At 49.0% G+C, this 13,696-nt stretch overlaps 1 protein-coding gene across 5 annotated transcripts in view; it reads right to left on the reverse strand.

Annotated features, from left to right (window-relative positions):
- Positions 1–1,032: 1,032 nt before the first annotated feature.
- MGAT1 (mannosyl (alpha-1,3-)-glycoprotein beta-1,2-N-acetylglucosaminyltransferase) overlaps positions 1,033–13,696 on the reverse strand; it is a 74,450-nt gene continuing 61,786 nt past the window's right edge. For 3 of the 5 annotated variants that reach the window (XM_029216032.1, XM_029216033.1, XM_029216031.1), the window contains one exon: positions 1,033–3,590. In XM_029216032.1, the coding sequence (XP_029071865.1) occupies positions 2,122–3,465 (1,344 nt within the window). In that variant the 5' untranslated portion in view covers positions 3,466–3,590 and the 3' untranslated portion in view covers positions 1,033–2,121. Of the gene's footprint in view, positions 3,591–12,192; positions 12,446–12,477; positions 12,646–13,696 lie in introns of those variants that run through there. The other 2 variants (XM_029216035.1, XM_029216034.1) reach the window with 2 other exon arrangements.

A 13,696-nucleotide genomic window follows, 5' to 3' on the forward strand; every position in this document is an offset into this window, starting at 1 on the left:
CACCTGTAAAACGGAGCAATACTTAACTACCCATGATCTCTTTGAGGATTAAAGGAGTTCATTTTAATTTGTGGAGCGCTCAGAACAATGCACTTGGTAAGCAACTGTTAATTTAGTGCTAAGAACATGGATTCTGGCAGCCAAAGCACACCTGGCTCTCTCGAGACGGAGAGCCTTGCAAATCACAGCTAATGATCACCTCTCTACCCCCAAACAGGGTTTAAACATCCATCTAAGAGCACGTGGGAAGACAAAACTAGCTCTACAACAATCTAAAAGGTTAAGATGAATGTCTGACCCTGGTTCCCTTAGCCCAGAAGTGAGGCCAGAGTTGCTCCCTCAGTGACCTGGTGACACCCCCTTCTCCACAACTCATCCATCTGGTGTGAAGCTCGAGGATGGTTTCTGTCAACAAAGTCACCTAGCTCAGGGTTTTCAAACCCACTGATGAAATCAAGTTGGTAGGTCACAAGCAGCATTAAAAAAAAAAAAAAATAGTGGAAAGTGGAAACTCTTAGGATAGTTTCAGGCAAAGTTTGCCATTTACGTGTGGGTGTCTTGGGTGGCAGTGTAAAAGGCATCCTCGCACTCTTAGTGCCACTGCCAGCGTTGATCCAGTTGTCAGCTCTGCGTCCCGGAAGGTGCTGGAGGATGCCTAGCGAATGCTGCCTGGGCCAGCGGAGGGCATCCCACCCGAGGTGCCCATTTCAGGAGGGACTGCCTGCATTCTCTCTCGGACCAGGGCTTGAGGGCCCCACAGCCCACCTCTAGAGAAGATTAGCACTGGGGGAGTGAAGACTTGGGCCCTCTCCACCTCTAAGCCTGGTCTTTCTTTCCCACCTAGGCTCCTCCTTAGCTCTCCTACTCCCTGCTCCTATCTTCCCGTCATCTGCTTTCCTTCCTCCAACTGACCTCCTTCCTCTCGCCTGTGCAGCCCCTTCCTTTAGGCCTCATTCTTTTCCTTGCTTCCTCCACCTTTCTCCTCCCTTTTTCACCCCCAACTCCTCTACCAGGACACACAAACACACACAGTTTTTCAGACAATTCAGGCTTTATTTTTGAAAATAATTCTGTAGCTTCAACTTTCTTCCATGAACTGAGGTCAGGCAAGAAACAAAAACACACATGTTGCTCTCCAACCCGCCATCTGCGTCCTAATCTGTGCACACGGGAAGGGAATGCTTGGGGGAGAAGGGAAGGAGGCTGGGCTGAATGGTCTTGGCTGCCCTACCTCACACCGAGAGGGACTCCAGAAGCCAAGGGCCGGGCTAGCATGAACCGTCCCAGAGTGACAGGGAAAGGATTGGTTTTCAGAAAGGACGGGATAGGAGGCAGTCTGTTTCTTGGAGGAAGGATGAGGGAGGGGCGCCCCAGCACCCAAGGCTTTTCTCCCCACCCCAGCGGGTGAGCTGAGGAGAGGTTCTGCTTTTCCCCTTCACCGTTTCATCTTAGGATCACGAACTGCTAGGCTGCAGGGAAAGCAGAGCTGAGAGGCGGTCAGGGATAAAGGAGAGGGGGAAGAAGAGAAATACAGGCAGGAGGGAGTAAACCCTGACAACCTAACAGCTCTGCCCAGACCCCGATGATGATGAAACCCCTTTGGTTAGTCTCATTTTGGCCACAAATACATCTCCTTCTCACATAATCCAGCCTCCCACCTTGCTCCAGTTGGGGGAAGGTGGAGAGGGTGGGGGACAGGTACAGGAGGAGGGCTCATACTCTGGCTAGAATAGCCAGGACAGGGAAAAGAGGCCTGATCAAGAGAACTAAAGTTGCCAACCTCTCCACAGATGTCCTGGGAGAAAACGTGGAACGTGGATTTTGTGGCCCCAACGAGCCCAAGTCTCTCCCTACCACACAGTGGTTTCCTGCTTAATAACTCCCCCAAACATACCCCAGAAAGATTCCCCTGATTTGACCCCCTTGAGAACGGGAGAATAACCCTCACCTTATCATCTGTGCACTTGAATGCCACTCAAAAAAAGAAAAAAAAAAAAACAAAAACAAGATAAATGGACCCAAGAGAGAAACACAGAGAGGATGATGCAGCCCAGGGACTACGGTCCCATCTTAGGCCATGATATGGCCAGGAGGGGCCCCAGGAGGGACAGGCAGGTGCTGCTAATTCCAGCTAGGATCATAGCCGTCCCAGGTCTGGGGTGGGGCCAGGTGGACACGGCGGCCCCGGAACAGGAAGCTGACGATGCCCTGGTAGCCGGCCCTGGGGACACCAGACTTGAGGTCATCCATGACTCCCAGGGCCTTGGCGAAGGCCTTGAAGCTGTCCCTGCTCGTGTACTGCACCCGCACCTCCCCCAGCTCACTCCGCTCACTGGTCCTCACTTTCTCCACCTGCAGCAGGGGAGCACCATAGACACGTGCAAGGAAATCCCTGTCATAGGCCTCCTGTCGCAGGTAGGACAGGTCCAGCTGGGTGAAGGGCACGAAGTGCTGGTTCAGCTTGATAAACTTGAGGTGCTGGTCAAAGAACTGCCCATGGCTCACACCTTTGCGGCCAAAGGTCATCGTTCTGGAGATTTCAGGCCGCACACAGGCCCGGCCCTGCCGCTGCTCTGGCCGGCGCATCCAGTCGTCCCAGAAGGCCTTGGGCCACTTGGGCTCCAGCTCAGCCCAGAGCTCGGCCAACAGCAGCCAGCCCAGGCCAGGGAAAAAGTCTGTGCGGTAGAGCAGGTCAGGCTTGCTTGAGTCCACCATCTGTTCCTTGCCGTTGTCATTCCAGGCAGACACACACCAGAGGGAGGGGTCGGCCCTCAGCAGCGGGTACGTGGCCTGGAAGTACTCGAAGAAGTCTGGAGCCACCTCCAGATCATCCTCCACCACCACAGCTGCTGGGAACTTGAACGTGTGAAAGACCTGGCCCAGCGCCCAGCGGTAGTGCCGAGCAATCTTGTAGTAGCCCTGGAACTTTCGGTGGTCCGGTGGCACTGCGATGTTGCTCAGGTCAGGCTGCCGGATGTGCGTGATAGCGCTGCCGTAGGAGGCGATGACCTGGGCTGTCTCCTCATGCCCGCAGTCCTGGCTGACGATGACGGGGAAGTGCTCAGCCGAAGGCCGATAATGCAGCAGCTTGTCCAGGCAGCGCCGGACAGTGCTGCGGTCACAGGCGATGACCAGGATGGGGATCACAGCTGGCGGAGAGGTCACAGGCACGCGCGGCAGGACAGGCGGGGCCACGGTGGGCACCCTCCACCGCTGGCTCCACCTAGCATGATGCTCCCTGATCTGCTGCAACAGCCCCCGCTGCCGCTCCAACTCGACCTCAGCGTCCTGGGCCAGGCGGATCACCTCCCGGGTGAGGCTGGCGGGGTCGTCATCGAGAGCACTGTCTGAGGGCAGCCTGCCAGGCGCCGGGCGCGTCCAAAAGAAGAGGAGCAACAGGGCGTTCCAGGCCACAAAGAGGATGGCGCCCCACAGCACGAGCCCTGCAGACTGCTTCTTCAGCATCCTGGCCCCCGCGGGGGAGGCGGGCAAGGGTGGGGCTCAAGGCTGCCCTTGGCTTGCCTGGCTCACACTCGCACAGTTCTAGGGATGTTTCCTCTGGGCTCCAGGATTAGGAAGCAGCCATGCACCTGAGGAGAGGAGAAAAACAACCATCATCACGAGGCATGGGGCTGCCCTGGAGTGGAAGAATGGGGTGCAGAAACAGATGAAAAAGTGCAGGACAAGGAGGGCCAGGACGTTAACTCCAAAGCTCTCTTAAAAGATAGCTGCCTGTTCCCTAATCTGGAGGGTCAATCTCTGAGGAAGAATAGGATTAGGAGAGCATGTTCCCGCACTCCAAAATGAGTTCATGAGTCCTCTGAAAAGCAATGTGGTTTTTTTTGGGGGGGGGGTGGGGGGTGGGGGTGGTGTAGAGAGTGATGTTGGTGGAAGAGAGGAAGCAAAGGAATCCCGCTTCCCCCTTCCCTACCTGACAGATTTTGTTTACCATCTTCTGTCCAGAGCTTAGGTGAGGTAGGGGTTAGACCACCTGCCTCCCATGCCTCAAATCAAACTACCCAAAGATTACTGATTTTAAAACTCTAATATCACACCTCAGGGCTAAAGCCAGCACCTTACCTAATAAAGAAGCACCAGAGGCATTCTCACGAAGGTCAGGAGCAAAGCCAAGCCACCCCAGATCTAACGACTATTTAACATTCTGTTGGAGGGATCAGCCAATGCAACTGGACTGCAGAACACAATTATAGGCAGAGGAAGTGGAAAAGAAGCAAAAGTATCTCAATGTACTGATGCTATGAGAATATGCCTGGAAAAGTCTAAGAGATCAATGATAAATCCAACCTAAACAATCAAAGAATTGAGCAAGGTAGTGGGATATAAAAATTAACATGCAAAAATCAACAGCCTTCATATCCACAAATAATAATAACTCATTAAAAAAACAACAAATGAGAAAACCCTATTTATAACAGCCATGAAAATGATAAACTATTTAGGAATTAACAAGAAATATTCAAAAACCTACACGAACCTATAATTCCCGAAAAGACACAAAATAAGACTTAAATATCCCTTGTTCTTGGTTAGGGCATCTCAGCATCATCAAAAATCTCAATAAAAATACTTTTTTATAGAGCTAGACAAAAGTTCATAACAGAACATCTAGGAAAATGATGAAAACGAACGAGCAGTGAAGAGGGACTAGCCCTACCAGATATTAACATACTAAACATTACAAAGCCTCTATAATTAAAAGTATGTGGTGCTGGTATGTAAACAAACAGATCATCCAAAGGAATAGAATTTAAACGCCAGAAATACACCTAACTACACGCAGAAATCTAATGTATGATAAAGGGGATATTTAGAATTACTGGCGCAAAAAATGGTCTTATTAATAGTGTTACAACAATTAATATAGCTACTTGGGGGAAAAAAATAAGATCCGTACACAAGAATAAATTCCAAGTGGACTAGACATCTAAGGAGAAAAATAAAACCATACAAGTGCTAAAAGAAAATGTATGTCAATTCCTTTGTAACCTTAGTATAGGGAAAGGCTTTCTAAGTATGACTTAAAATACAGATGCAGTAATAAATAAAACACTTTTTGCATGGCTAAAAACACCATAAGCCAAGTCAAAAGACAAATAACAAACTGGGAGAGGATATATTGCAACATACATCACAAATAATAAACCAATACCCTCACAGACAAAGGACTTTTTAAAAACTGAGGGGAAAAAAGGCCCAAACTCTTGTCTATATGACTAGGGCAACTCACACACAAAAATATTAAAATGGTCCTTAGACATATGAAGAGGTATTTAATTTCACTCATAAGAAATATTCTAATTAAAACTATACTAAGATAACATTTCTCCACCCATCAGACTGGCAAAAATTCAAACACTTGTCCTATTCTCGTAACAGAGTCAGCTGAAGAACAGAAGTTCTTGATTTTGATGATGTCCAATTATCAGGGTTTTTTTCTTTTATGAATCATGCTTTTGGCGTTATATCTAAGAAATCTTTGCCAAAGTCACAAAGATTTTTCCCTATGTTTTCTTTTTTAGGTTTTATAGTTTTAGGTTGTACATTTAGGTTTACGATTTATTTTGAGTTAATCTGTGTATATGGTGTGAGATATGGAACTAATGTCCTTTTATAGCAGTTTGGCAGCTAGTCAAAATGCTAAACAGAGAGTTACCATATGACCCAGCAAGTCCACTCCTACATACAGACCCAAGAGAAATGAAAACATATGTCCATACAAAAACCTATATGGAGTGTTTATAGCAGCTTTATTCATAATTGCCAAAAAGTGGAAACAACTCAAATGCCCATCAACATGGGAATATGGATAAACAAATTGTGGCTTACCCATGGAATGGAATAATATTCAGCAATTAAAAAGGAACGTACTACTGATACACACGACACATGGACGAATCTCAAAATAATTATTCAAGATGTGAAAGAGTACATGCACATCAGTGGCTGCCTGGGGATGGGGGCAGTGAGAACATCAGGGGAGGTATTACAAAGGGACACTAGGAAACTTTGTGGGATCATAGTTTCATGGGTATATACATATGTACAAACTTATGAAAATGTACATTTTAACTATGTAAAGTTTACTGTATATCATTTATACCTCAATAAAACTTTTTAAAAAAGGTATTATTGGGTCAAATGACAAAATTAAAATATAGACCGTAGATCAAAGTATCAGTGTTGACTGACTGATAACCGTAATGTGGTTATATAAAAGAATATCCCAATTCTTAGGTAATACACGCTGAAGTAATTAGGGGTAGAGGGCCATGGTAGATGCAACTTCTCAAATGGTTCAGAACAAAAATATCATGTATGTACATGAAGAGCAAATGGAGCAAAATGTTAATAGATGGATCTGAGTAATGGGAATATGAGTATTCTTATACCATTTTTATTCTCGCAACTTTTTTATAGTTTGAAGTTACTGTCAAATAAAATTTCTTAAAATCAAATATAGGGACATAGCCCACAGCTCTGACTAGATTCATCCAATATGGCCCCAGCTGGGCACATCAGTAAGAAGAACCGGGACACAATCCATTTTTCCTGAACTCCTCAATCACGCCATGACATGCATCACACACCTGCTCTCTGCCAGGCTCTGGGAAGGGACTGGGACACACATCTAACAAGAAAAAGGCATGGTCCTGCCAACTCCCTCACTCTACCAGACCTCATTACTGAAAGGATCTACCATACCCTCCCATTCCAGGACAGCTGCCATTCCTGACCATGCAACTCTCTCCCTGGCGTTCCTGCCTCTGGTCTCAACACTTCATATCCCAAAGCTTCAGGTCTGCACTCGCTTGTGCTGACGGCTCTGCCAGTTCCCCTCTGCCTCACAGACCAGTTCTCTAACCCTAGCTAAAACCTTGGGTCCCAGATCTCATCTCTGTGCTCCTGGACTCTCAAGCAGGCAGATCCAGTATCCAAGGATCAAAGGGCTGATCTTTATGAGTCTCTAAAGGGAATGAATTCTGCCTCCCTCCTCAGAGACCCCTCCAGCCCCTGCAAGCACTACCACCCCCTGTCTTCCTCCTAGAAACCATCCACCCTCACAACTCCATCGCAGCAGTCTTCTCAGAAACCTCAAGTCCATTTCAGTTTTACTGTGTCATTAAATTTCCATTTTATTAGGCTCATATACCAATTAGGGTTTCCTAGAAGAGAAAAACACACAGATTTCCAGTTTCTTCCTCACTCCCCCCCTCAGGGTGTGGTCAATGTTGGAGTCCCTAACCCCCAACATCCTGCCTCCCAACTGACTGGGCAGGAATAGTCTTTAGATAAAGAGATGGGGGAAAGAAAAGAGAAACTGACTCCATCAGCCGAAGTGTTGGCTTCCGGGCCGGAGGAGCAGGCTTGCCTCTGACTTATCAATGAGCCACCTCAAACCAGCAGGCTCTCAGAGTGGTAGCAAAACCCCACGGGACCACATCCTCTCTACCCTGCACCCTGCTCCAGACATTAGAATTAGGTGGCCCACACCCAGTACCCTGAGGCCTGGAAGACCTCCCAACACCTTCTAAGCCAGGCAGATCAAAGCAATCTTCTCAGCCCCTCTGCAGACTGTATTCCTAGCAAGTCTATAAACCTCGAGAAATGTTAGACAGCCCACAGGAAACAGCTGCCCCAGTCCAGCCAGGCCTCCACCTTAGCCCTCAGGCCCTTGTTCTCCACCCCACAACCCTTTTCTCTAAATTCTCAAACAGGACTTGCTTATCTTGCCGAAGGAGTACGTGATTGCTAGCCAGTCCCCTCTCTCGCTGGCTCTCTTGACTCCACTCTACTAGATTCCTTCCAGGACCCAAACACTCGAGCCTGCCTCTGGGCCTGTGCATGTGCCGGTATGCCTGGTCGGCTCTTCTCTCTCTTCTTCACCTAGTGTGTTCTGACTCACACCTCGCCAGGACACCTTCCCTGATGCTTTCGGACCCTGTGAGGCCCACCTCCCCTTCACAACCAACAGCACCAGCATAACGCTGTGCTCAACATCTGTCAAACCCCCTCTACTACCAGCTACCTGAGGAGGCGGACCCACTCCCCCAGTGCTGCCAAGCTGCTCTGCTAGGATCCTCGACATTCAGATTTGCCTGCAGCAAAAAAAGTGGCTTCCATGTGGATGCCACACACCCACAATCACTTAACTGCAATTCTCAAGTCCAAAAAGTGCTGAAAAACAGAAGTTTTCTACACTTGTTTGGCTTAACCTCATTTGGAGAAATCTGATCTAATGTGAGGCTAACTTACAGTCTTTATTTATCCCATTCATATGTTTTGCTACAGAAAATAAACATGCTGGATTATCGTATGCTGCTCCAGACCTTCACTACACCATAAATGCACCAGATCATCTTTTTTAAATCCAAAAAATTCTAAATTATGAAACATATCCAGCCCCAAGAATTTCAGAATTATGAAAATGGAAGAGAAAGTTACCCATTCACTGCCATCATCCCATTTCAAGATCTCAAATGATTTAAGCTGAACTCTCTTTCCTTATTATTAAATACTGAACTCCTGATGTGGCTCCTCAGCTGGTTCACCTATCACACACCTTGCTTCCCTCTAAGCAATCTTCCCAACAGTAACAGAGCATCCTTCTTAAAGTACACAACTGGTCCCAACACTAACCTGCATTAAAAACCATACTGCCACTGCCCACAGACTAGAATTCAAAAGCATTATTATGACACACAGGGCCTTCACAACAAACTGGCTCAAACATTCCTTTTCAACCTCACCTCCAACCACTAACCCTATGAACCCCGTGTTCTGGCCTCAACAGGCTACTTTTTCCCTCAATAAGTACCCTTTGTACCCTGCTTTCTTTCCTCTGGCTGGTTCCGCATCCTGAAATATTATCCAAAGCCCCACCTACAAGCATTATACATCCTTAAGAACCCAGTTCCTTAACATCCAGGCAGAGCCAGGCTTCCCACAGCTATACTCCCACCGTACTCTCTCCATACCTCCTGTCTTTCCTCTCCACACTGTAACAGAACCTGTGGCTGTACTTACCTGGCTCTCACCTTACTCCTTAGAAAAAAGGCTCTATGATCTGTATACCTATGACAGTGCTTGGCACATGTACGAAGTTCAAGTAGCTAGATGGAGGGCTGCTTGCATTATTCACTAAATCGGGGAGAAAGAAGACCAAACTAGCAGCCTAACAGTGAAAGATTACATTTTCCGAAGATGACTACCAAATATCCCATCCCACATGTTCTTCTTACAAAGTGACAATGACGCTCCTCCCTCTAGAGCTGGGGGAGATGGGGTCTATGTTCCCTGTCTTTGATCTGTGACTACAGAGGAAGGGATGATTATGTGACTTACAAGACTAGTTCATGAAAGGCAATACAGTTTCCATTTGGTGCTCCTGAGATGCCTGCTCTTGGAACCCAGCCACCAAAGTAAGAGGAAGCCCAGGCCATGTGGACAGGATACCTCTAGGTATTCCAGCTGACAACCACAGCTAAGGGCTGGCTAACAGTCAGCATCAGCCACTAGACATGGGAGGAAGCCTTCCAGATGATTCCGACCCCAGCCACATATGACTGCAAGTACATGAAAGGCCAGGAACAAAACCACAGTGATCTAAAACCTTGGGTCACTTCTTTTTTTTTTGGCGGTACGCGGGCCTCTCACTGTCGTGGCCTCTCCCGTTGCGGAGCACAGGCTCCGGACGCGCAGGCTCAGCGGCCATGGCTCACGGGCCCAGACGCTCCGCGGCATGTGGGATCTTCCCGGACGGGGGCATGAACCCTTGTCCCCTTCATCGGCAGGCGGACTCTCAACCACCACGCCACCAGGGAAGCCCTGGATCACTTCCGACTTACTCACAGGCCAGGGGTATCACGAGTCGCTGCGTACATTCAAGCGAAAAGGAACACAGACTCCCCACCACCGGGTGGGAGGAGGGCAATGTCCTATTGTAACAATGTAGAGTGGGATATTTAAAGTTGTGGCCATTTTGGGAAAATACAATTTGCTACATCTTCCTCTTCTAAAATAGAACAACAGTCCTTAACCTTGACCTGAGCACCTGATGTTCTGTTATTAATGACATTTGCCTGCAAGGCACAAACTCACAGTAGTTTTTGTTTTGCCAGAGTTTTCACAACTCCTTCAGGGAAGTCACATAGCTGGTCCACACCACCAAGTACAAAGACATCTGCACTGTGGTGGGAGATGAGGAGTGAGCCTTTTTAGTGAATAAGACCCTCAACGAAAACCCAGGAGATTCTGGGCAGGTTCCACCAACTCCCGTGGGTCTCAGCTTCTTCTTTTTCTTTTTTACTTTTTATGGAGTATAGCTGCTTTACAATGTTGTGTTAGCTTCTACTGCACAGCAAAACGAATCAGCCATACATATACAATAGCCCGTCCCTTTTGGATATCCCTCCCATTTAGAACGCCAGAGTGCATTAGGTAGAGTTTCCTGTGCTATACAGTATGTTCCCATCAGTTGTCTATTTTACACATAGTATCAATAATGTATATGTGTCAATCCCAATCTCCCAATCCCTCCCACCCCACCCCTTTCCCCCTTGGTGTCCATATGTTTGTTATCCATGTCTGTGTCTCTATTTCTGCTTGGCAAATAAAGTCATCTGTACCATTTTTCTAGATTCCACATATATGCGTTAATATACAATATTTGCTTTTCTCTTTCTGACTTACTTCACTCTGTATGACACTCTCTAGGTCCATCCACGTCTCTACAAATGACCCAATTTCGTTCCTTTTTATGGCTGTGTAACATTCCATTGTATATATGTGCCACATCTTTATCCATTCCTCTGTTGATGGACATTTAGCTAGCTCAGTTTCTTCTTTTGAAAAACTGCCTATGAGCTGTGAGATCCCTATTTAAAACTCTGATTCCTATGGTATTCTCTAGCCAGTTCTCTCTCTGTGACAAGAAAATGTTTCTTAAACAGCAAGAGAACACCAGATAGTCAACTTCTCACTGTAAGCAATAATGGAGAAGTCTTATTTAGCTTTTAGAAAGTATGCAAGTTGAAGGAATGTCGACAGGCCTTCCTTTCTGTCTCTGTGTTGCTTAGTACGTTAAAAAGCACTGCCTGAAAAAAACCAGAAAGCATAGAACATGCCACAGATAATGGAGACTTAACTGAATCACCTTCTTGTTCATTAGACCTCTGCTAGATTCCTGTACCTTGTACCAGGCTCCATAATTTCAAAAGGAAGTTAGAACTGAAAGGGAGTCGGAGAAGATACACTAAATAATTGAAGGACTTAGAGAATAAGACCTAGAGGAAAGGGATGCAGGCTAAAGGGATATATGATGCTAGTGCAGCAAAAAGCATGAAGCCCTGGGAAACCAAGAAACCTTGGGCAAGTCACTTGCGCCTTAGTTTCCTCATTTGAACAGGGAGAGGGGTTGATGTGGATCATCTCCAAGGCCCCTGGGCTCTGATGATGAAAAGGACAGTGACAATTTCCCCAGTGTCCCAAACAGGAAATGAGTTTAACCTGTCACATATGCCACTGAGGTTAGACATACTACATTGCCTTCTAATCTGAGAAAAGGACAGGGGAGGTCCGAGAGGCCTCAACGGTCTCGGGTAATGGGGTCAGGCAGGGGTGATTCACAGTTCGAGGCAGACGCAGGGGGGACGTTAAGCATCCAAAAGAAAAGTCTACACGGTCTGAAAAGTATTATAAACGACAGAAGATAAAGCTGGACAATCTCAGCCAGTGATGTTCCTAAAGGGAGGACTAATTAAACACATCACAGGGTCAAAGGTTAACCAAGGTGGAGCCTCACTCCAGGGTTCACTGTCCCGTGGGGACACAGACCAGCCGGCCACAGCCCCTGTGCTCCAGGGTTTATAAGATGGGGCCCTGCACGTCTCAGGGGCCCCCTACTCCACACACATTAGCCAACAAGTAGGAGAAAGTTTTCTTGACAATTTACTTATTTCCACATCGAGTCAATTCTACCTCCCGGCAGAGGAGAAAGAACCCCTAGTAACTTTTGGAATGGACGCGCGGGTGGGGTCTGGGGAAAGGCCACCTCGCATTCCGCTCCCCAAACCCTCTCCAGCGACCCCAGCTCCTCCAGGCCCCACACCCACGTCGGCCCAGAGGCTGAGTTTCACAACCAGCCCCCTCCCCGCGGAGCCCGCTCTCTCTCACCAGCTGGAGGCCCGGGATTCCGAAAGCGGAACGCAGAGCTCCACTTCCCAGCTCCAAAGGGGCCCGTGGCCGGGACCCGGGGCGGCCCGGGGCAAGTCCCTCTCTCGGGCACCGGGGCTGTCGGAGGACACGGAGGGCTCGGAAAAGGACAGCTTCCCAAGCCGGGACTCCAGCTCCGGAGCGCCCTCTCCGCTCCCGCGGGGCCTCCTTCAGTCAGACCTCGGTCCCGTTCCGGGGACAAGCCCCAGAACTGACGGACGCTGGCGTCCCCCGGCCCCCACTCACCAGGTCCTCCCAACTTCCCGGCCCTGAACTTGGCCCGCCCCGGGGCTTGGGGAGCGAGCCCGGTGCCCCGGCGCGATCCAGGCGCTAGCGCGGAGGCCGCCGGCACCTTCCGCCAGGCAGGCTCTTCCTGCGGCGCTTGAGGGCCGGACCGCCGGGCGGGCAACGTGGCCCTTCCCCGGGGAGGGCGGGGCGGGGCAGGCCGAGGGGCGGGGCCGGCTGCCCCTACTGGCCCGCGACCCCTTCTCCCCGGCTCGCCTCCAACGCCCGACCTCTCAGAACGACTCGCGGTCTGGACACCCCAAGTTTTCCGGGGTCCCCAACTTCTGGAGATGCTGTGGAGACAGCTGTTACCTTTGAGCCCTTTGCTGCTCTCAATCGCAACTCCACGGGTCTATACCCATCAACCCAACCACACTCAACCCATTCCAGTCAGACTTCTCGCGTCTCCCCAGCCCCAGAGCCCAGGGCCTCGTGGGGTTGAGGGGCAGAGCCCTGCCAGAGGTAGGCCAAGCAGCCTGCCTCAGTAGTGAGTTTACCAAACCCAAAGCCAAGGATCCTCCCCACAACCCCTGGCTTCCAGGAGGGAGGAGTCCAGGGCACTTGAGAGGCTAGAGGGTGCAGGGAAGTAAGAACACGAACCAGGATGCCAAAAAGGAAGCCAAGGAGGAAACACCTGCAGCCAAAATCGAGAAAGAGCAAGCTGGCTTTTTTTTCTTCCTGTTTTTTGTTTTGTTTGTTTTTTCCTTTCGGGGTGGGTAATGAGTGTTGTTAGTTTGGAGCAAAAGAGCAAAGAGAGACAGACGTTTCCCTAGGGTAGACCCACCAGACCTGAAGAGAAAAGGCCTCAATCAGGCTTTGTGGTAGCCCTGTGAAAGGGGGTGAGGGAGGACCCTGGAGAAGCCTAGATGTCCGTATCTGACCCTAACAAGTGAGGGTGGGGAGCTGAGAACTACTGGCTACTCATGCAGATGACTTTCCTGAGGAGGACTGAGTCCAGGGCCAGCGCTACCATGTGATCAGGACACACTCTGGCACCAGCACGTGCCCCCATCCACTTCCCTCCCCTGTGTTCCAGAGCACAGAGCAGGCCAGAACTTTGTGGTATGTGGTTACTGACTTCACTCACTAACTTGTTTCTAGGTGAAACTAGGAATTATGTGGGGTTTTAGAGAAACAAAGGCAGGACATGCCCTAAAGGTCCCTGCGTGGGGGTGAGGAG

The sequence above is a fragment of the Monodon monoceros genome, unplaced genomic scaffold (genome assembly GCF_005190385.1).
Source record: "Monodon monoceros isolate NGI ecotype Baffin Bay Population unplaced genomic scaffold, NGI_Narwhal_1 Super_Scaffold_12, whole genome shotgun sequence".
NCBI lineage: Eukaryota > Metazoa > Chordata > Mammalia > Artiodactyla > Monodontidae > Monodon > Monodon monoceros.